This window comes from Callospermophilus lateralis, chromosome 2, assembly GCF_048772815.1.
Source record: "Callospermophilus lateralis isolate mCalLat2 chromosome 2, mCalLat2.hap1, whole genome shotgun sequence".
NCBI classification, from domain to species: Eukaryota; Metazoa; Chordata; class Mammalia; order Rodentia; family Sciuridae; genus Callospermophilus; species Callospermophilus lateralis.
The window spans coordinates 203,743,386-203,762,401 of NC_135306.1; the positions used below are offsets into that span (position 1 = coordinate 203,743,386).

At 56.3% G+C, this 19,016-nt stretch overlaps 3 protein-coding genes across 6 annotated transcripts; 2 read left to right on the forward strand and 1 right to left on the reverse strand.

Annotated features, from left to right (window-relative positions):
• Positions 1-267: 267 nt before the first annotated feature.
• Positions 268-13,854, forward strand: Fermt3 (FERM domain containing kindlin 3). The gene is made up of 15 exons (XM_076847442.2): positions 268-384; positions 805-978; positions 3,970-4,203; positions 4,375-4,494; positions 4,582-4,750; positions 4,887-4,989; positions 10,640-10,747; positions 10,890-11,024; positions 11,107-11,156; positions 11,228-11,352; positions 11,535-11,641; positions 11,779-12,012; positions 12,341-12,465; positions 13,060-13,201; positions 13,324-13,854. Exons 2-15 carry the CDS (start codon positions 819-821, stop codon positions 13,501-13,503), a joined length of 1,992 nt encoding a protein of 663 aa, XP_076703557.2. The 5' UTR covers positions 268-384; positions 805-818; the 3' UTR covers positions 13,504-13,854.
• Positions 13,812-16,055, reverse strand: Trpt1 (tRNA phosphotransferase 1). Of its 2 annotated transcripts, XM_077108919.1 has the most exons (8): positions 15,993-16,055; positions 15,620-15,703; positions 15,336-15,417; positions 14,765-14,934; positions 14,498-14,672; positions 14,257-14,313; positions 14,064-14,174; positions 13,812-13,938 (listed from the first exon to the last, which is right to left on the reverse strand). In XM_077108919.1, exons 2-8 carry the CDS (start codon positions 15,692-15,694, stop codon positions 13,898-13,900), a joined length of 711 nt encoding a protein of 236 aa, XP_076965034.1. In that variant the 5' UTR covers positions 15,695-15,703; positions 15,993-16,055; the 3' UTR covers positions 13,812-13,897. The 2 variants fall into 2 exon arrangements, with proteins under 2 accessions (XP_076965034.1, XP_076965035.1); XM_077108920.1 differs by lacking the exon at positions 14,257-14,313 and having other exon boundaries at positions 14,064-14,126.
• Nudt22 (nudix hydrolase 22) lies at positions 16,055-18,798 on the forward strand. Of its 3 annotated transcripts, none has more exons than XM_076847443.2 (6): positions 16,055-16,128; positions 16,508-17,003; positions 17,465-17,563; positions 18,011-18,108; positions 18,246-18,339; positions 18,620-18,798. In XM_076847443.2, exons 2-6 carry the CDS (start codon positions 16,524-16,526, stop codon positions 18,719-18,721), a joined length of 873 nt encoding a protein of 290 aa, XP_076703558.2. In that variant the 5' UTR covers positions 16,055-16,128; positions 16,508-16,523; the 3' UTR covers positions 18,722-18,798. The 3 variants fall into 3 exon arrangements, with proteins under 3 accessions (XP_076703558.2, XP_076703560.2, XP_076703559.2); XM_076847445.2 differs by lacking the exon at positions 16,055-16,128 and adding an exon at positions 16,130-16,145; XM_076847444.2 differs by lacking the exon at positions 16,055-16,128 and adding an exon at positions 16,132-16,199.
• Positions 18,799-19,016: the final 218 nt, after the last annotated feature.

The following is a 19,016-nucleotide window of genomic DNA, read 5'->3' on the forward strand; positions in this document are numbered from 1 at the left end:
AGGAGCTGAGCTTCATGTAGAGGAGGCCAGCCCTCAGCACCACACCCATCAAGGGCTCCTCCAGTCTAAACCAAGTTTCCCTCCAAACGAAAGGGGACTGTCTGTGGCTTAGGGTCCACGGGCCTTCCCCTTGCTTCCTGTGCGCACTGGGGACAAAGACAGGCCTCACTGGAGCCCTCTGTGCTGCCAGTGTGCTTCCTGCACCCAGGGCCAGCCCACCTGGGGAGGGGCCAGGCCCGCCCTGCTGTGATAGGCGACAAAGGCTGCCCTCTGAAGGAAGCTCCCAAGACCCAGAGAAGGAGCCCTCCAGGTCGAGGTGTGCATCTGAGGCCAGGGGTGGCCAGCACTCCGCCTGCCCCTGCAGCCCAGCCTTCCTCAGGCCAGGTAAGTTCTGGATGCCTATCACCATCTCTCTGCCGCTGTCCCCGCCACCCTCCTACAGCCCCACCAGCCCGCTCCACCCACCCTGCAGCCGCCTGGGTTTGGGCCTGAGCTGTGGAAAGGAGAGCCGTCCTGGGGGCCCAGCCCTGACATCAAGTAGGATGGCCTTGGGTGAGACCCTCCCTACCAGACCTCAGTCTACCCATCTGTAAGCTGGGAATGGGCTGGACAGTATGGTCTCCAGGAGCCCCTGTGACAGTTTCTGAAGTCGGCTGGATCATGGTGGGGCTCTGCATCCTGCTGCTGCCAGGGCACACTGTTCTGTGGGCTTGCTCCTCGCCTGTCACCCACCCAGGACACCACAGGGTTTCTGCTTAGACACAGTCTGAGAGTCGCCCGCCTTGCCTCCCTCATCCTCTGCAGAAGCAGCAGCAGCCATGGCGGGGATGAAGACAGCCACCGGGGACTACATTGACTCCTCCTGGGAGCTGCGGGTATTTGTGGGTGAGGAGGATCCCGAGGCTGAGTCCGTCACCCTCCGGGTCACAGGAGAATCGCACATCGGAGGGGTGCTCCTGAAGATTGTGGAGGAGATCAGTGAGTGCCACACAGCCCCTCCTGCCGACTCAGCACATGGGTGACTGCAAGGGTGTCTCTGGGCACTTCCGGGCTGTCCCTGCTGCGCAGCTCCCGATAACCATGTCACGGTGACTCAGGCACCAGCTTAATCGTTTGGTTCCAAAAAAGACATTTCACCAACTTCCCCTCTCCCCGATCCTGGCTCCTTTCCTCCCACTCCAGCTGGCTCTGCCGAGTGCCCGGAGTTCCCCACTCATCCACTCTTAAGGGTGGACGGTAGGCCTTGCCTGGGCCCAGGACAAAGTCACAATCTGAGGAGTGAGGGAAGGCCAGGGCTCCTGGCGCCCAGGGGACCTGCCCATATACTCCCACCCCCAGCAGAGCCCTTAGCAGGCTGGTGACAGACCCAGCCTGGGTGGCTGGATGGGAAGGCCCTGCCCCCACAGGAAGTTACGGCAGCTTGTGGTTTCAGTCTGGAGAGATGCAGGGCCGTGACATGGGGGCTTCTCCCTGTCCTTCCCTGCCAGGGTCAGAGGCTACCCTTTCCTGGGAGGACAGCAGGACACTCTGATAGTCAGAGCCGGAAGTCAGGCCAACAGGAGTCCAGCCAGGACAGGCGCCTGGGGCGGGGCAGGGACCCGGAGGCTCCCTCAGGCCTGGCCTACGGGCAGCCCTGGAGGGGTTGGAGCACATCGGAGGGTGCTCCTGAAGATTATGCACAGGAGAGGCCCCGGGATTGCCTGGCCACTGGGGTGAGGTGGGAGCGAAGCTTCCAGGGGCCCCAGAGAGCCTGAGAGCACAAGTGGGGACTGAGGTCCCCTGGGAGACTGGGTGTCAGATGGAAGCTGAGGAAGGCCAGCCAGGACAGGGGGTGAGGGCCAGTTTGTGGGAACAGCAGGAGGCCCAACAGATCTGCTACTGCTGGGCAGCCCCAGGCAAGTCCTATAGCTCTTGTCCCAGTGCTGGGGACACTGTCCCACCCACCCCACTCCCAGTCACCCCTAAGTGTGATGCACAGGAGAGCCACCTCCAGCCCAGCGGGAGACTTCCCAGGGAAAGTCACTTCAGACAAGTCCTGAGAGGTGGCCACAGTGGGGAGAAGCTGGACAACGAATCAGGTGCTCTGAATCAGGGCCTGTGGGCTGGTGAGGACTCCTGGAGCATGACCTGACCTGACACCAGGAGGGTGGCCCCTGGTGGTAGTCCCAGAGTCCCCGAGGCTCCTCAAGAGGCCTGGGCCCCACCCTGGAGGTGAAGCGCAGCCACCCAGCGTTTTCCGTGGGAGACCACACGCTAAGGAGGACCTTGCACAGAGCCCTTTGGCAGCTGGTAGGGCAGGGAGACTCCAGGGGGCCACTAAGTTGTCCCAGCAGGAGGTGACGAGGCCTCGTAGGGAGGCATGGTAGATGGCGAGAAGGTAGGTTGGGAGCTGAGGCTGACATCAGCGGCTAAAGGTAAAAAGCATGATGCTTGGGCCTCTGGGAGAGTCTCGTCACCACGCACTCGGATTGGCACAGAGGAGCTGGTGAGGAGGGGCATCTCAGTCCAGAGCAAGGTTAAGCCCTCTACCTCAAAATCTGGGACTAAGAGTCACTGCATTTATAGCCCCAATGTTGGGCACGTGGCCAGGTAAATAGAGGTGCCTAAAATGAAGGAAGCCACTGGACATGTCCCTTTGCTGGTGGCAAGTGAGTTTCTGGCCTAGGGTTAAGGACAGGGTCTGGAGGGGGGCATCCATGCCACTGGAACTCCCAGCCATGGAACAGAAGAGGCCTCAGGAAGAGGGCCTGGCTGAAGAGGGAGGAGGTCCCCGGCTCTGGGGGAAGGACGGGGTGGGGTCAGGCGAGCACAGGAGGAGAAGGAGATGTTGTCACAGAGTGAGGACACGGACAGAAGGGCCAAGGCCAGAGGGTTGACCAGGTGGACAGAGAAGCTTCTCCTGGGTTGGCAACACTGGGGGAGCAGAAGGTGGGAAGTAGGTGTGAGTGGAAGGTGGGGACAGGTGTCCATAGGAGGAGGACCTGGGAGAATCCGAGAGGGGCTTTGCAAGCTTGAGGGGACCGAGCACCCAGAGCAGCTTTTCATCACGCTTTGTTTCTGTGCTGGTCTCTCAGTGGTTCTCGCTCTTGCAGGATGGACAGAGTCCTGTGCCATCCATTTCTATGTCCCCAGTTCCTGGCTGAACGATGAATGATGTAGTCATAGTTCACTTCTGTATGGTCACGTGCCTGTATAAGTATGTCACAGACACTCTGCTCCTACCGTGGAGCTGGCACTGGTCCTGGTTCATGAGTCAGGATGACTATTACATCTTACAAACAGAAAACCTGAAGTCTAGAGAGGTTAAGTGCCTCACCCAAGGTCATGTAGCTAGTAACCAGGACATGTGTACAGAGTGCCTGCTGCTCCATGCCAGGCAAATCCCAGCCCCCAAGGACATATAGACATGGTCTCTGCCTCTCCATCTCCTGGAATGAAAGCGAGAGGCCATTAGAGAAGCAATTCCATCAGGCACAGTGCACACACCTGTGATCCCAGCGACTCAGGAGGCTGAGGCAGAAGGATTGAAAGTTCAAGGCCAGCCTCGACAGTTTAGCAAGACTCTAAGTAACTCATTGAGATCTTGCCTCTAGATGAAATATAAAAAGGGGCTGGGGTTGTGGCTCAGTGGTTAGGCACCTCTGGATTCAATTCCTGGTACAAAAACAAACAAACAAAAAACTAGGCAATTAAGCCAGGAATTACTGGAGCACACCTCTGGGGAGCATGAGGTTGGGCCCTGAGATTGGGGCACCCTGACTTGGGGCTGAGGGACTTCCCTGGGAAGTAATATAATGACAGACCCCCAAAAGGACCAGCAGGGGTCAGCTAGCATACAGCCATACAGGTGTCACCTTGCAGATAGACCCCAGGCCTCTAGATCCTGGGTTGTGCACAGTGTTAGGGAAAGAAGCCAGAAGACTGGGACGGACCCTCTAAGACCCCTGTGCACCCCCACGGCCGCCACAGATCGCAAGCAGGACTGGTCGGACCACGCCATCTGGTGGGAGCAGAAGAGACGATGGCTGCTGCAGACCCACTGGACGCTGGACAAGTACGGGATCTTGGCCGACGCCCGCCTCTTCTTCGGACCACAGCATCGGCCAGTCATCCTGCGGCTGCCCAACCGGCGGGCGCTGCGCCTGCACGCCAGCTTCTCCAAGCCTCTCTTCCAGACCGTGGCTGCCATCTGCCGCCTCCTCAGTGAGTGGCGCAGGCTGGTCGCTGGGCCTTTCTGCAAAGACTCCACAAGAGGCAGTGTCCCTCCCTCCCCAGGCTAGCTGCCCTGTTCCCACCCTCTCCGCAGGCCCCCCAGTGTCCAGGAGTGGGGTGGGGCCCACAGGCAGGGCTGGTTGCTGAGGTCAGGTCCCATAGGCATCCGGCACCCTGAGGAGCTGTCTCTGCTGCGGGCTCCGGAGAAGAAGGAGAAGAAGAAGAAGGAGAAGGGGCTGGAGGAAGAGGTGTTCGACTTGACCAAGGTCGTCCTGGCTGGGGGTGAGCAAGGGCCGGGGACGGGCTGGGTCCGGGTGGCCCATGAGGCCTGCACCAGGGACAGGCCTGGCTGAGCCCAGCTGCCCCCAGGTGTGGCGCCGGCGCTGTTCCGGGGGATGCCCGCACACTTCTCTGACAGCGAGCAGACCGAGGCCTGCTACCGCATGCTGAGCCGGCCGCAGTCGCCCCCCGACCCGCTGCTGCTCCAGCGCCTGCCCAGGCCCAGCTCCCTGTCGGACAAGACACAGCTCCACGGCAGGTGAGCCCTGCCGCCCCACGGCCACCAGCCTGGTGGCCAGCCCCGCTTGCCCCTGTTCCCTGGCCTCTGTCCCCTGAGCTTGCCCTGCACCCAGCCCCTGCCCTGCTGCAGCCCTGACCCCGCCTCTGCGTGCCAGGTGGCTGGACTCCTCGCGGTGCCTCATGCAGCAGGGCATCTCGGCTGGGGACACGCTCTGGCTGCGCTTCAAGTACTACAGCTTCTTCGACCTGGATCCCAAGGTGGGCTGGGGACAGGAAGGAACAAGGGCTGGGTCTATTAGATGGGGGACCTCAGCTCATGGTTCTGGGCTCTGGGATGTTAGTGACCTGGAGGGGCCACTCCATCTGCCCATTGGCCCGTCTTGGCTGGACCTCGGGGTGGACCTAGTGGCTGGACACAAGGAGGTCTCAGTGCCAGCTTCTCGAGGAACCAAGGGAGCTCAGGACCCAAGACCAGTGCAGGCAGTGCTGGGCTCCCCTGGGAGAGGCCCTGGCCTCTGGAGTGGGGGGAGTGTTGCAGTCCCCCCAAGAGTGCTGTCCACCTCTTTCTCTGCCTCCCGACCCCATCAGCAACCCGTGTACCCTATGCCTCTGTCTCCACCGGTGACCCTGGCCCCCAGGCTATTCTTCTGACCTGTGACCCACTTCTCTGTCGCTCTTCCTGGCTCGACTTGTAAACCTACTTGTCTACAACTCTTCAATTCCTAGCACTACCAGAAAAAGGGAGGAAGTGCAAACGATCAGAGACCTTGAGATCTTGGTGTCTGGATACCCTCTAACCAGCTTCCCCCACTGTAACACCATAACCAGAATTTCTTTTTTCTTTTTGGCATTCCTCTGCCTCAGGCTCTCACGTGGCTGGGATTGTAGGCGTGTGTCACGCACCAGCCTTGGGGGTATTTTCGATTGGTCTCTCTTCCATTTGCTAATCTTTTCTTTGACCATGTGTCATCTGCCATTAATCTCACGCCTAGGAGTTGAATTTTGACTTTTTACAATGTCTCTGACTCTCCTCAGTGCTCACCCTTTCTCCAGTCCTCTTGAAGACACAGGTTGTATTGGCAACGACTTCGTCCGTGTTTGGTTTGCTGACTCTGGCGTCTGTGTTGCACCAGGGTCTATTTGTATTGACATTTTATCTCCTTGTTTGAGTTGCGTTTTTCTGTTGGGAATCCAAACCAGGACCTCCTTCATGCTAGGAAGTGCTCTACCACTGAGTTATATTCCCCAGTCTTTTCTTTCCTGTTTTTTATTTTGAGGCAGGATCTTGCTAAATTGCTGAGGTTGGCCTCAAACTTGCAATCCTCCTGCCTCAGCCTCCTGAATAGCCAGGATAAGATGACCATAGCTGGCTTATGCCTGATAATGTTTTTTTTGGTGCCAAACATTGAAAATATCATGCTGAGCCTAGTGGTGTGCACCTGTAGTCCCAGCAACTTGGGAGGCTGAGGCAGGAGGGTGACAAGTTTGAGGACAGCCTGAGCAATGTAACAAGACCATGTCTCAAAAAACAAAAAGGACTGGGAGTGTGGCTCAGTGGCAGAGCCCTTGCCTGGGCCCTAGGTTCAATTTCCAGGAGGGAGGGAGGGAAGAGGGGAAAGAAAGAAAAAAGGAAGGAAGGAAGGAGAAAAGTTGAAAGCTTATGTTCTTGGGCTGCTTTCCTTTGGTAGTCCTTTGAATATTTTCAAATCTTTGTTGGAGGTCTGGGAGGATAGCTCAGTGATAGAGCCTAGCCTAGCATTCGTGAGATCCTAGGCTAGACCCCGGCATGCCAATCAAAATGTGTTTGGGGATGAGGTTAAGATGCTTGGAAACCAGTGCCTGCCAAGACTTGTGTTTAGTCTTAATTAGGTAGGACCAGAGCCCCCTCTAATCTAGTGCAAATTTACCTGGCAGCTCAGGGGACTCCGCCTGGGCACTTGAGCTGGTGCATCATGCACTGTCAGGTTCTCTGCTCAAGCTGCAGGATGTGCACCGGTGCTGCTATGTGGGCTCAGGCGGCAGTGACATTCCACCATCCTTCCCGCTGATCTCCCTTGGCCTGAGGAAGGGTCCTTCCACCTTGACTTGCACCCAGCTACACTGCAGAGGACCTTTCATGACCTCAGGGCATTCTCTCTGCCAGCTGCCTCCCCTCCACGCCTCTGTGTGAGCATTCCAGCCTTCCAGGGACCCCGGTTTTCCACTACCTCCCTGCCGGCTGGAGAACATGCCGGGCTCCATGTAGGTCCCTCTCTCCACACGGCTGCAGCTGGGCTGCAGCTGGGGGACTCCCTAGGTGTTCTGGGACAATCTGTCAGATCACCTCCTCTGCTTCTGTCCTCAAGGGGATGGCCATCCTGGGCCATCTGCTGTCCAATGTCTAAAAACCATTTGGTGTTCATTGTGCTTCTTGGTTTTTACATTAAAATTCATTTTTAGTCAAACTTCTATAGGATGGCTTAGAGAGTTAAGTAGGGGCTGGGGCTGGGGCTCAGTGGCAGAGCGCTCGGCTAGCATGCATGAGGTACTGGGTTCGATCCTCAGCACCACAGAAATGTAAAATAAGGATATTGTGTCCACCTAAAACTAAAAAATACATAGAAAAAAAAAGAATTAAGTAGACCTAGCAAGTTTGTAATAACAACAACAAAGCAACTCCCTGTCCTATTTATCCTAGATTTCTGGTCTCTAGGGTCAAGGATTGGATTTTAACTCTGTAGCTTTTTATTCTATTGTTCACCTTTTTTTTTTTTTTTTGTACCAGGGATTGAACCCAGAGTTGCATCCCCAGCCCTGTTTTGTTTTCATTCTCAGACAGGGTCTCACTGAGTTGGTTAGGGCCTTGGATAAGTTGCTGAGGGTGGCTTTGAACTCGAGATCTTCCTGCCTCAGCCTCCCAAGCCACTGGGAGCACAGTTGTGTGCCACCATGCCCGGCTCCTAGTATTCACTTCTTTGTGACCTCCTATTTATTTAATAATTTATTTTCTATTAATTTATTAATTTCTTTTATTTTCTTTATTTTATTAATTTTTGAGACAGGGTCTCTCTAAGTTTCCCAGGCTGGCTGGCCTTGAATTTGCTACTTTGCTTCAGCCACCCGAGTAGCTGGAACCACAGGCATTTGCCACGGCACCCAGATTCCTACGTTTTGATTTTGCAAATCCACATGCAATCTGTTGACTTGTCACAGGTGAAGACTTAGCTGTCTTCCACCCTCTCCTGCTCCGACATGGCACGCGCATTCCCTCGTTTCTTTCTAATGAAGTGGTGCTTATAGTCTTTGTTTAAAACAACATGGCTGGGGCTGTAATAGCAGCACATGTAAACAGTGAATAGCTGTTTGAGATCATGGAATAGCTGTGCTCATATTTCCTTTCACAGTCAATTGTTTTGGAGTTCCTTGTCGTGTGTATGTGTGTGTGTACATTTTTGGGGGGGCGCTGGGTATTGACTCTAACCCCAGGGCTTTGTGCAGGCCAAGTACATGCTGTACTGCTCACATTCTAAATGGCCTTCTTTCCCCCACACTGGGGATTGAACCCCAGGGCAATGCTGGTGCTCTACCACTGAGCTACACCCCCAGCCTTTTTAATTTCTTGGTTCGAGGCAGGCTACTGAGGCTGGCCTCAGACTTTCAATCCTTCTGCCTCAGCCTTCCAAGTTATTGGGATTACTTGGCAAGTGCCACAGTGTTCAGCTAATGATTTCTTTTCTTTTTTTTTTTTAAACTTTATTTATTTATTTATTTATTTATTTATTTTTATGTGGTGCTGAGGCTCCAACTCAGCGTCTCACACATGCTAGGCAAGCGCTCTACCACTGAGCCACAACCCCAGCCCCTACTGGTTTCTTTTGATAAATAATGGTTCTTAGCTTTTTTTTTTTTTTTTAATTAGTCATTGATCTGAGGAGTGCTTTACCACTGAGCTACACCCCCAGTCCTTTTTATTTTTTATTTTGATACAGGGTCTTGTTAAGTTGCTGAGGCTGGCCTTGACCCGGGGATCCTCCTGTCTCAGCCTTCTAAATTGCTGGGATTACAGATGTGCACCACCATGCCTGGTTCTTATTTTGTTTTTAAAACAGGGTCTCACTGTGTTGCCCAGGCTGGTCTCAGACTCCTGGGCTCAAGTGATTCTCCTGCCTCAGCTTCCCAAGCACTGGGACTACAGGTGGGTGCACCACACTCTTATCTTTCATATTTAGGTCTGTAATCTACCTGGAATTGATGTTTAGATGTGGTGTGAGATAAGGGTCCAAATACTTTTTTTTTTTTTTAACATATGAGCATCACTTGACCTAGTGCCACTTAATGACAAGAGTGTCATCTCCTTAGTGAACTGCAGGGCCACCCTTGCCCTAAGTTAGGCGAACACGTATGTTCGAGTCTGACTTTTGTCAGTTCAATTTGTCAATTTGTTTCTCTTTACCAATGCAGCACACTCTTAATCACTCTAATTTTATATTTCTGGTCTTGTTTTATGAGCGTGTGTGGTATTTATCTGTATAAGGATTTTCATAAGTATTTAAATTTTCTTTTGCTCCTTACCTGGTCTTTATTTCCTCCCAGCCTTCCCCCCACCCCACCCCCGTTCTTCTTGGTGTCTGTTTTCAGGCCAGTTGCTTTCCTTAAAGGTGGGCAACATAAGCCAGGCATGGTGGCACAGGCCTGTAATCCCAGTGACTTGGGAGGCTGAGGCAGAGGATCAAAAAGTTCAAAGCCAGCCTTAGCAACTTAGCAAGGCCCTAAGCAACTTAGTGAGAATCTGTCTCAAAATAAACAAAAAGGGCTGGAGATATGGCTCAGAGGTTAAGGACCCCTGCGTTCAATCCCCTATACCAAAACAAAAACAAAAACAAAAACAAAAACAAAAACAAAAACAAAAAACCAGTTGGGAGCCCTGCATCTGTGCGTAGTAGCATGTGTGAGTACCAGTGTCTTTTTGGTGGCTTTCTGGGATGATGGAGCGGGGCTGCTGCTCTGAAGTTTTCCCCTTTGGCCTGTTTCCTCTTTTGGTTGGGGATGGAAAGTTCACGGCTGTCTTGGGTGGTGAGTGGGGAAGGGTAGGCCAACTTCCTCCCAACTCATCACCCTGCAGGGCCTCTGTGTGCTATCCCCTGGCTGCAGGGAGCTGGGTGGAACCTGCTCCCTGGAGCTCCTCACCCCAGTCCCTCCTGGCCTTTCCCCCAGAGGATCCGAGTGGGAGCCTGTCCTTGGTCCTGCTGTGTGGCGCCATGTCTTAGCAAAGATCTAGGCATTTCCTGCCATTTCTTGCTATTCTCTAGTGGCCTCACTGAAGAGCAGGAGAGGAGAAAGGGTGTGAAGGCCCAGGGTCTCCCCTGCACCCCAGTCCCCCTTCCAGATTTCGTTGACATTTCCCACCTGCTCCTGTCCCCTCTCTCTTGTCCTTTTGGGTGTGCCTTTCTTGGCGTCAGTTTTGAGAGAGCATCAGAAGGCACCTCTGTGGGTAACTGGGACCTGTTTACGCCTTGGCCTCCCGCTTCCCTCCCAAGGGCGTCCTCTTTTATCACCGTCACCCTTCTCTCCAGTGGCCCAGGGTCACCCTCATCAGGTTCCCTCCCAGGGAAGCCTTTCCCTTCTTTCCTCACCATGGGAGTCAGTGGCCCTGAGCTGGGTGGGGAGCTGCTGGAGGCAGCCCTCTCCCACCACTTTCTCTGCTCCTGGACCGGCCTCCTCCCCTCCCTGCCTCAGCTGTGCACTGGCACAGGGAGAGCCTCGCTGCAGCAGAGATCTGTGGCACTGCCTGGGCAGCACCAGCATGGCGGGCTGGCAGGGTGGGTTTGCAGTCAGCTACCCATGTCAGGCACAGTGGGGAGGGCAGGGCCACAGGCCTTTGGGACAGTGGGTGTCTGACTCGCCCAGCCTCCCCTCCTCCCCTGTGCAGGCCGACCCAGTGCGGCTGACCCAGCTGTACGAGCAGGCTCGCTGGGACCTGCTGCTGGAGGAGATCGACTGCACTGAGGAGGAGATGATGGTGTTTGCAGCCCTGCAGGTGCCTGGGGACCTCAGGGTGGGCAGGGTGCAGGCCAGTCCCCAGGCAGGAAAGACCTCCCAGCATGGGGCCCACCTACCAGGAAGCCCAGGCCGGGCACTGCTGGCAGCTGGACTCAGGTCCCCCTCGCCTGTGCCCCCAGTACCACATCAACAAGCTGTCCCAGAGTGGGGAGGTGGGCGAACTGCCCAGTGCAGACCAGGGGCTGGATGACTTGGACGCAGCCCTGAGCAACCTGGAGGTGAAGCTGGAGGGCTCGGCGCCCACGGACGTGCTGGTAAGGAGGGGCTGGGGCTTGGGCCGGGGTCAGGGACAAGGGCTGGGACCCGGGGATCCCCTCTGACTCCTGACCTCCCCAGGACAGCCTCACCACAATCCCAGAACTCAAGGATTATCTCCGAATCTTCCGGTAAGTCAGGAGCCACATGGAGAGGGAGCCGGGAGGGAGGCCGCCCTCACAAACCACCTGCACACCCTCAGGCCCCGGAAGCTGACCCTGAAGGGCTACCGCCAGCACTGGGTGGTGTTCAAGGAGACCACGCTGTCCTACTACAAGAGCCAGGATGAGGCCCCGGGGGACCCCATTCAGCAGCTCAACCTCAAGGGTGAGGGGGCTGGTGCAGGGGCAGGAGGGGACACCCGCAGGCTGAGCATCAGTCCCTCCTGGACACCAGCGAAGGTGCCCTCTGCCCTGTGGTGGCCGTGGAGGGCAACCTTTCCACACGGGGACCTTTCGGGCAGGCCTCCGGTCCCAGACGTCCCAGCCTACCCTTTCTTCTCCCTGCAGGCTGTGAGGTGGTCCCCGATGTCAATGTCTCAGGTCAGAAGTTCTGTATCAAACTCCTAGTGCCCTCCCCTGAGGGCATGAGTGAGATCTACCTACGGTGCCAGGATGTGAGTGGGGCTGAAGCTGGAGGGGGCTGGGACCAGGGACCGGGCAGGGGCTTTGGCTGGCACTGAAGTGGCATTCAGGACAAGTAGATGTCCAGAGCTTCACTGGCCCTTATCGTCCCCCGACCTCCTCGTTCCAGGAGCAGCAGTATGCCCACTGGATGGCCGGCTGCCGACTGGCCTCCAAGGGCCGCACCATGGCGGACAGCAGCTACGCCAGCGAGGTGCAGGCCATCCTGGCCTTCCTCAGCCTGCAGCGGGCAGGCGGCGGGGGCTCAGGGAACCAGCCCCAGGGGCCCGACACCTCTGCCGAAGGCCTCAACCCCTATGGACTTGTTGCTCCCCGCTTCCAGCGAAAGTTCAAGGCCAAGCAGGTGCCGGGGGAAGGAGGGTGGGAATGAAGTTCACCTGGCCACCTGACCTCCGGGAGGCCTCCTCAAGAAAGACACACACACACTGCTCCTCTCCCGCTGTGTCCCCAGGAGCCCTTTGGGAAGCTTTAGGGTCCCATTGTCAGTGTCCTCCTCCAGGCTTGTTCAGCCCATATGTGCTGAGTGGTGAGACACTGCACTTTGGTGGCCCTACAATAGACACTGTCCCTTCTCAGGCTCAGCATTCGGTCTCCCTGACAGGCAGGTAGGGGTCTCCGGGACTTTAGAGCAGGGAAACCCTTCCTGGTCCCTCACTGGTATGACCCCACAGCTCACCCCGAGGATCCTGGAGGCCCACCAGAACGTTGCCCAGCTCTCGCTGACCGAGGCCCTGCTGCGCTTCATCCAGGCCTGGCAGTCCCTGCCTGATTTTGGCATCTCCTACGTGTTGGTTAGGTAGGCTCTGTCACCTCTGCCCTCACCTGCTGCCTGTGGCTGCATGTGCTAGCCCAAGTGGGTCCCAGTCACCTTCCCCTGCTCTGTGGGTAGACCTGATTGGAGGGATTGCGTCCCCTCCCCCACTGTGTACACTGGAAAATACAAGGGACAGAGCTCAGGCCAAGAGAGCCGGACCCAGTGTCTGCTCCAGTTCCGCCACAGCCCCGTCCCCCGCTGGGCCTTGGTCAGCTGTCCTGCAGGACAAGGCTGACACTGGGTGCGTCCCAGGAACTTGGCCCCTTGATTCTTCATTTCCCAAACGTGCAAAGATATAAGGGAGACAATGAATGATGGTGACAATGACACCGACAAAAATAAGATTTAAAGGCATCGGCTACTTGCCTGGTGCTCTAAGTGCTGTTTCTGTGACTCTGCCCCCCACTTTCTCTGTGAGGAGCTGGAGGCACAGACCCAAATGACTCTCAGGTGGCCCAGCTGGCGGGCCAAAGCTGTGATGTAAACTCAGCGGTCTTCCTCTGGTGTGCTGTCTGGGTGGGCTCTGGGCTGTGCAGGGGGGAGTCCTTGCTCACACCCTCCCGCCCCTGGGGTCAGGTTCAAGGGTAGCAGGAGAGATGAGATCCTGGGCATTGCCAACAACCGACTGATCCGAATTGACCTGGCCGTGGGCGATGTGGTCAAGACCTGGCGCTTCAGCAACATGCGCCAGTGGAATGTCAACTGGGACATCCAGCAGGTAGGCACAGAGTGAGTGTAGGGACAGGGGACAAGCACTGCACCAAACCTGACTGGGACAGAGCAGGGGTTGTCTCCATTATCCCACCTACCCACTGACCCCTCTGACCACCTGCCCCACAGGTGGCCATCGAGTTTGACGAGCACATCAACGTGGCCTTCAGCTGTGTGTCTGCCAGCTGCCGCATTGTGCATGAGTACATTGGGGGCTACATTTTCCTGTCAACTCGTGAGCGGGCACGTGGGGAGGAGCTGGACGAGGACCTTTTCCTGCAGCTCACGGGGGGCCATGAGGCCTTCTAAGGACAGCCTGACTGCCCCTGCTCTTCTCACCACCTGCCACAGCCACGCCCAGGCCACACCCACAGGGACTCGTCCCACACCCTCTCCAGGCACACACCAAGCTGGGTATGTTCACCTGCTGTCACGGTAGACCAGAGCCCTGGCTGGGCCCTCATCCAGGCAAGGGATGGTGGGCCCGACCCACAGTACCTTCCCTTGTCCAAGTGGCCTAGGCCAACAACCTTGACCTATCTGAGTCCCCGAGCACACGAGGAAGACCAGATATAGCTAAAAGACACAGAATCTTGGTTTCAAACTAGAGTTTCTTGATACTTTTTTAGATTTTTTTAAATAAATAAATATTTTATTGTTGGATCATCCTCCTTCCTCTCAGGCTGTGCTTGGGGCCACTCTGCTACTTTGTCTCTCTATTACCAGCCAAGGAGAGAGGCTTTCCTGCAATAGAGAGCAGCAATGCTTAGAGAAAGGGGAGATGGAAGTCATTCTGGGTTCGGGGGCTGGGAAAGGGGTACAGGCAAAGGGCACAGCTCCAGCATATTGGTGGAGGGGCCAGTTCTCACGGGTAGGGCGCAGCTGCAGGGCCTCCTTGAAGTACTTGGGAAGCAGGAAGCCATCAGCATTCCCTGGAGTCAAGATCACCCCGTTAGCAGAGCGGAAGAAGGAGATTCCATCTGGTGGAAGAACTAGAGATGTGACCCATGTTTTACCCCTCAAAGAAAGGCCTAGGGTAGTCTCTGCTGCTTCTAGACTCACCTGACAGGGCCAGGGGTCCATTGATGAACACAGCCACTTCACAATTTGGGCGCATGCCTATAGGGACAATTGTGGCTGGGACAACAAATCTGGACAGACTGATGTCCTACAATGAGGGGTGGGAAGGGGTGCTGTTCCATGCAAGGGAGAGGGCAGCCTTGGACAAGGGAAGCTGTGAACCTTGAAGGGGACCTGGAAGGACAGAGTGGGTAGGAACAGGTAGGTGGAGGGGGGCACTGACCACTTATGATGCCAGAGTCTCCAGGCAGTCCTGGAGCCAAGTGGATGTGTGTCCTGCCCTGGCATGACAGGCCCTTGAGCAGGATGGATGGCCAGTGCTTCCAGAATGTACCATGTACTAGTACCAGAGGCAAAGCTTGTGGCGTCTCCAGAGGCATCAGCTCCAACTCGGGTACCTGGGATGTGTGGTTGAATGGGCAGCAGTGAGATCCTTTTCACTGACAGGGGTCCCAAATCTGGCTCTCCCACCTGTCCCCTTGACACCCACCTGCAGGGAGTGGCCCTGGTTGGCTCGGATGAGGGGGCCAGTGCTGGGATCTCCTGGCCGCAGAGTGAAGCGCTGCTTCCTGTTGGTGTTCACCACACGCTGCACATCTTCAGTGGAGAAGCTGTGGAACTGGGGCAGCTGCAGAAGGGTGCCCAGGGGGACAAAGCCATCTGAGGGCAGAGAGGTGCTCAGGAGCTGCCCTTGCCCTGGCCAGGGCCACAGTTAACAGGGGGAGCCACGGGAATCTAGACCAGAGGCTGGGCCTAGAGGTCACATGACTTCTAGAAAGTCTCTCTTTTCTAGGTTTCTGTTTCTTTTACCTTGAGGGGATAGGTGCCCACTCTTGGGATAGGTGTTTATTGAGCCACTTGGCTGGATGGGACGTACTCAGGCTTGGCCCAGACAAGGGCTCCTTTCCCAGGGGACAAGATACCGGACTCCCTTCTGGCCTTCTTGCACATAGGAAGGATGTGCCTCCTGCACCTTCCCCTGGGGCTGTGGTGGCAGACAGCCTCCCACTGCTCCCTGGGCCCCAGCCACTCCTCCCCTAGCTTTCAAGACCCTCACTTACCAGCCCCCATGGGAAGGCCCAGCTTCAGGGCCCCGTGGCGCAAGGCGTATGACAGAGCCTTGGACAGCTGCACATCTGGGTCCTGAAAGAGCCCAATGGTGGTCTGGATCTCAGTAGCGACCCCGCCCTGCAGCCCACCCTGAACCCTGAACAACCTTCATCAGAGGAACACCAAAGGGGGCAGAGTCCCTTTGGTGTCTGGGATTCATCAGTATCCGCCACACCCCACCAGGGGTCAGAGTTCTTTCCCCTGTCCTCCCACTGGAGGGCGGGGAGGGGCGCACCTGCTCCCGGGGTCGGTGAGCCTTTCTACCCGTGGGCCTTGCTGCTTCCTGCCTCCTTCCTCCAGAGGAGTTCATGGTCAGAAACTGTGGGGAACAGTGACATGTGGAGCTGCTTTAAGGTCCCTCCCACGTCCCCTCTCTGCCCAGAAAGTCACAAAGGCTCCCGGAGGGAGAGCTTCGAGGCGCTTCCCAGCATCAAACCCCCGGTGCACACAGGGAGCTGGGGCCAGGCTGGCGAGACTTGCCCACGGTCACACTGCAGCCCCGGGGCCCAGGCTCGTCGCTGTGCGGGCAAGGCGGCCGGGGAGGAGGGGCGGGCGTTGCGACCGACTCCGGGAAAGGTCGTGCGCATCGGAGCCCTGGACGCGCTCACCCTCGGTGGCCGGCGGCCGGGCAGGGGACCCCACGGGTCCAGGACGCCAGGACCCGCCAATGAGAAGCCTTGGAATAAAGGGGCGGGCACTTCCGCTTCGGGGGAAAGGGGCGGAGCCTGCGGGCCCAGCCGGCCGGTAAGTTACTAGCGCCGGTGAGGCTGGAGGTTCCGGACTTGGGAGGGGTCCTCGCGCGTCAGGGGTTGGAGGCAGGTTCTCTGGGATTGGGGACTTGAGCCTTTGGGGGACCCAGAACCTTTGGGTGATAGAGATGCCCAAGAGTCTTAGAGATTTCTGGCAGCAGGGGACGTGGGCACCCAGCGGGCTCAGGACTCTTGCCCGGATGATAGAACTCCAACTACCCAAGGCAAGGCCAGGGAGGTTCAGCGAGGTTGGTGGTACCACAAGAAGATATGTGTCTGAGGAGGCCAGATGCTTGGGCCAGGGGGTGACTGTGTGACACCCCACCCTGCCTCCATCCCACGGGTGACAGGCCTACCTGTGTCCTCCCCCATAGCTGCCCTGTCCAGGCCATGGATCCTGAGGTATCCCTGCTGCTTCAGTGCCCTCCTGGGGGGCTGCCCCAGGACCATGTAGGAGTGGAGCTGAGCCCAGCCCATGACCGTCGCCCACTACCAGGAGGGGACAAGACCATCGCTGCCATCTGGGAAGCCCGGCTACAGGCCCAACCCTGGCTCTTCAATGCCCCCAAGTTCCGCCTGCATTCAGCTACACTGGCATCCACTGACTCTCCTGGTCCACAGCTGCTTCTGCGCCTGGGGCTTACTTCCTACCAAGATTTCCTGGGCACCAATTGGGCCAGCTCAGCCTCCTGGCTGCAGCAGCAGGGAGCCATGGATTGGGGTGACAAGCAGGCCTATCTGGCAGACCCACTGGGGGTGGGTGCCGCACTAATCACAGCTGATGACTTCCTTGTCTTCCTGCGGCGCTCTTGGCAGGTGGCTGAGGCCCCTGGGATGGTGGATGTCCCTGGTGGGCACCCTGAGCCTCAGGTGAGGTGCCAGGCTGGGTATAAATACAAAAACTCCCAGACAGCTCAGGGGAGCTGGAGTGCTAAGTTTTTCCATCTGTTTTCTTCATACCTTAAAGGGAAAATTGGCCTAGTGTTTAACTGAGTCACCCCTGCTGCAGCACCTTCTCAGAGGGCTCCCCCAGGAGTAACTATCCACCTCTGTTACCCACAACCCTCTCACGTTCCCAATCTGCAACAGACCTGTGGGGAGGCCAGGAAACATGGTGGGGGGGAGAATGGGCAGAGGAAGATGCTTCACCCAACCCAACCCCCTGTGTGACCTATTCCTAAATTGGACCTCTGGTTGTCCACCTGGAAAACGAAGGGTCTGGGGATCACTAAGACTCTTACACTGTGTCTACCCAGGCCCTCGGGGCCAGCAAGTGGGAAGACAGGGTGGGAAGAGGATGGAGAGCAGAGGCTGAGCCTGACTTCTCACAGGTTCTGTGCCCTGGTGACAGCCCCCAGCACAAGGACCTCCCGGGGGAACTGGTGGTACGAGAGCTCTTCTCCAGTGTCCTACAAGAGATCTGTGATGAGGTGAGTGAGGAGTGTTGCCCCTTCCCTCATGATGACATGAAGTGGGTAGAAACTGCTAGAATTCCACAGGTCTGGGTTGGAGGGAAGGTCTGCTGGTATTGAGGGAGCTGGGCATAATCAAAATGCAATTCTAGTTATTAGTTCTAGGCCCCAAGTTCTCCTCTTTCCAGTGGAAACAATATTGTTGATTCAAAAAGGAGTAAATGGGAGTCTCAGTTACTAAACTCACTTCCCTTGAGTGAAAAGATTTCCCTAGGTAATCTGTTCAATCTTTTTGCTTCTGATTTTCCCATCTGTAAAATTAGCAGCTCAAGATCTAATATTCTATGATCCAGGACACTTGTTCTATGAACCATAAAATATTGTACAAGGGTAACAGGCAGTTCTCTATGGAGAGGGGCAAGGATACGGACAGTGGACATTGACAGGTGGGACCCCCTGCCCCAGGTGAATCTGCCGCTGCTCACCCTGAGCCAACCCCTGCTGTTGGGCATTGCCCGAAATGAGACCAGCGCCGGCCGTGCAAGTGCCGAGTTCTATGTCCAGTGAGTGGGCTCTGGGACACAGGATCTTGAATCCTGGGGAAGATGGGTGGAAAGCATTGGGGATGTGACAGTTGGGGTTCCATAGGGATTCTACAGGACTGAGCTGCTCCCCAAACTATCCTCATGTCCTTGCCCAGGTGCAGCCTGACTTCTGAGGAGGTGAGGAACTACTATCTGAGTGGGGGACCTGAGGCCCACGAGTCTACAGGAATCATCTTTGTGGAGACACAGGTGCGGGGTAACTTTCTGCATCTTGCTTGGACTATAGGGTTAGGGCCTGCAAAGAAATCTGGTGATGCATGTCTGGTGGGTGGGACTGGCTGGTACAGGAGACTCCCAAGTTTATTCCAAAGTCACAAAAAGAGACTCTCCTACCAGAGGGAAAGGCCCAGGGACATGTTAAGTCCTCTTAACATGTCTCCCTATAAACAGTGCTGTGCAGAGGGCTCTGAGGCTCAACCCCAACAGGAGATAAGGGCTAGATGTGTGGGTCTCACTGTCTTCTCCATAGAGAGTGCAGAGATTGCAGGAGACGGAGATGTGGTCTGAGCTCTGCCCCTCGGCCAAAGGCGCCATCCTCCTCTACAACCGAGTTCGGGGAAGTCCCACCTGAGTCAATGTAGAGTTCCAGCCCTGGGGGACTGTCATCACAGCTCTGAAGACAATAAAGAACTTTATTCTTGGATTCCATTGGCATTCGCTGTTTCCATGACAGAGGGTTCGCTGGGAGAGCCCTGGGTGGGTGAGACCGAACGCGTCATAGAAAAAGAAAAAAACAAAAACAAACATAAAACCACATCAGCTCGGCCTCAGTTTTCTCCCCCTGCAAGGGGAATGAGAGACGTGCCTCCCATGCCAAGACAACGCGGGGTGGAAGCAGCTCTGTGAAACGTGCCTCGCTGCTGAGC

Coding starts and splice junctions, on each gene's coding strand:
- Fermt3 (XM_076847442.2), top strand. CDS start 819: ATGGCGGGGATGAAGACAGCCACCGGGGACTACATTGACTCCTCCTGG. Junction 11,157..11,227: donor GATTATCTCCGAATCTTCCG/GTAAGTCAGGAG, acceptor GCACACCCTCAG/GCCCCGGAAGCTGACCCTGA. Junction 11,353..11,534: donor TCAGCAGCTCAACCTCAAGG/GTGAGGGGGCTG, acceptor TTCTCCCTGCAG/GCTGTGAGGTGGTCCCCGAT.
- Trpt1 (XM_077108919.1), bottom strand. CDS start 15,694: ATGAACTCCTCTGGAGGAAGGAGGCAGGAAGCAGCAAGGCCCACGGGT. Junction 15,418..15,619: donor CTCACCGACCCCGGGAGCAG/GTGCGCCCCTCC, acceptor GGGCTCTTTCAG/GACCCAGATGTGCAGCTGTC. Junction 13,939..14,063: donor CCTGCAGCTGCGCCCTACCC/GTGAGAACTGGC, acceptor TCTCTATTGCAG/GAAAGCCTCTCTCCTTGGCT.
- Nudt22 (XM_076847443.2), top strand. CDS start 16,524: ATGGATCCTGAGGTATCCCTGCTGCTTCAGTGCCCTCCTGGGGGGCTG. Junction 17,004..17,464: donor GTGGGCACCCTGAGCCTCAG/GTGAGGTGCCAG, acceptor GACTTCTCACAG/GTTCTGTGCCCTGGTGACAG. Junction 18,340..18,619: donor TCATCTTTGTGGAGACACAG/GTGCGGGGTAAC, acceptor TCTTCTCCATAG/AGAGTGCAGAGATTGCAGGA.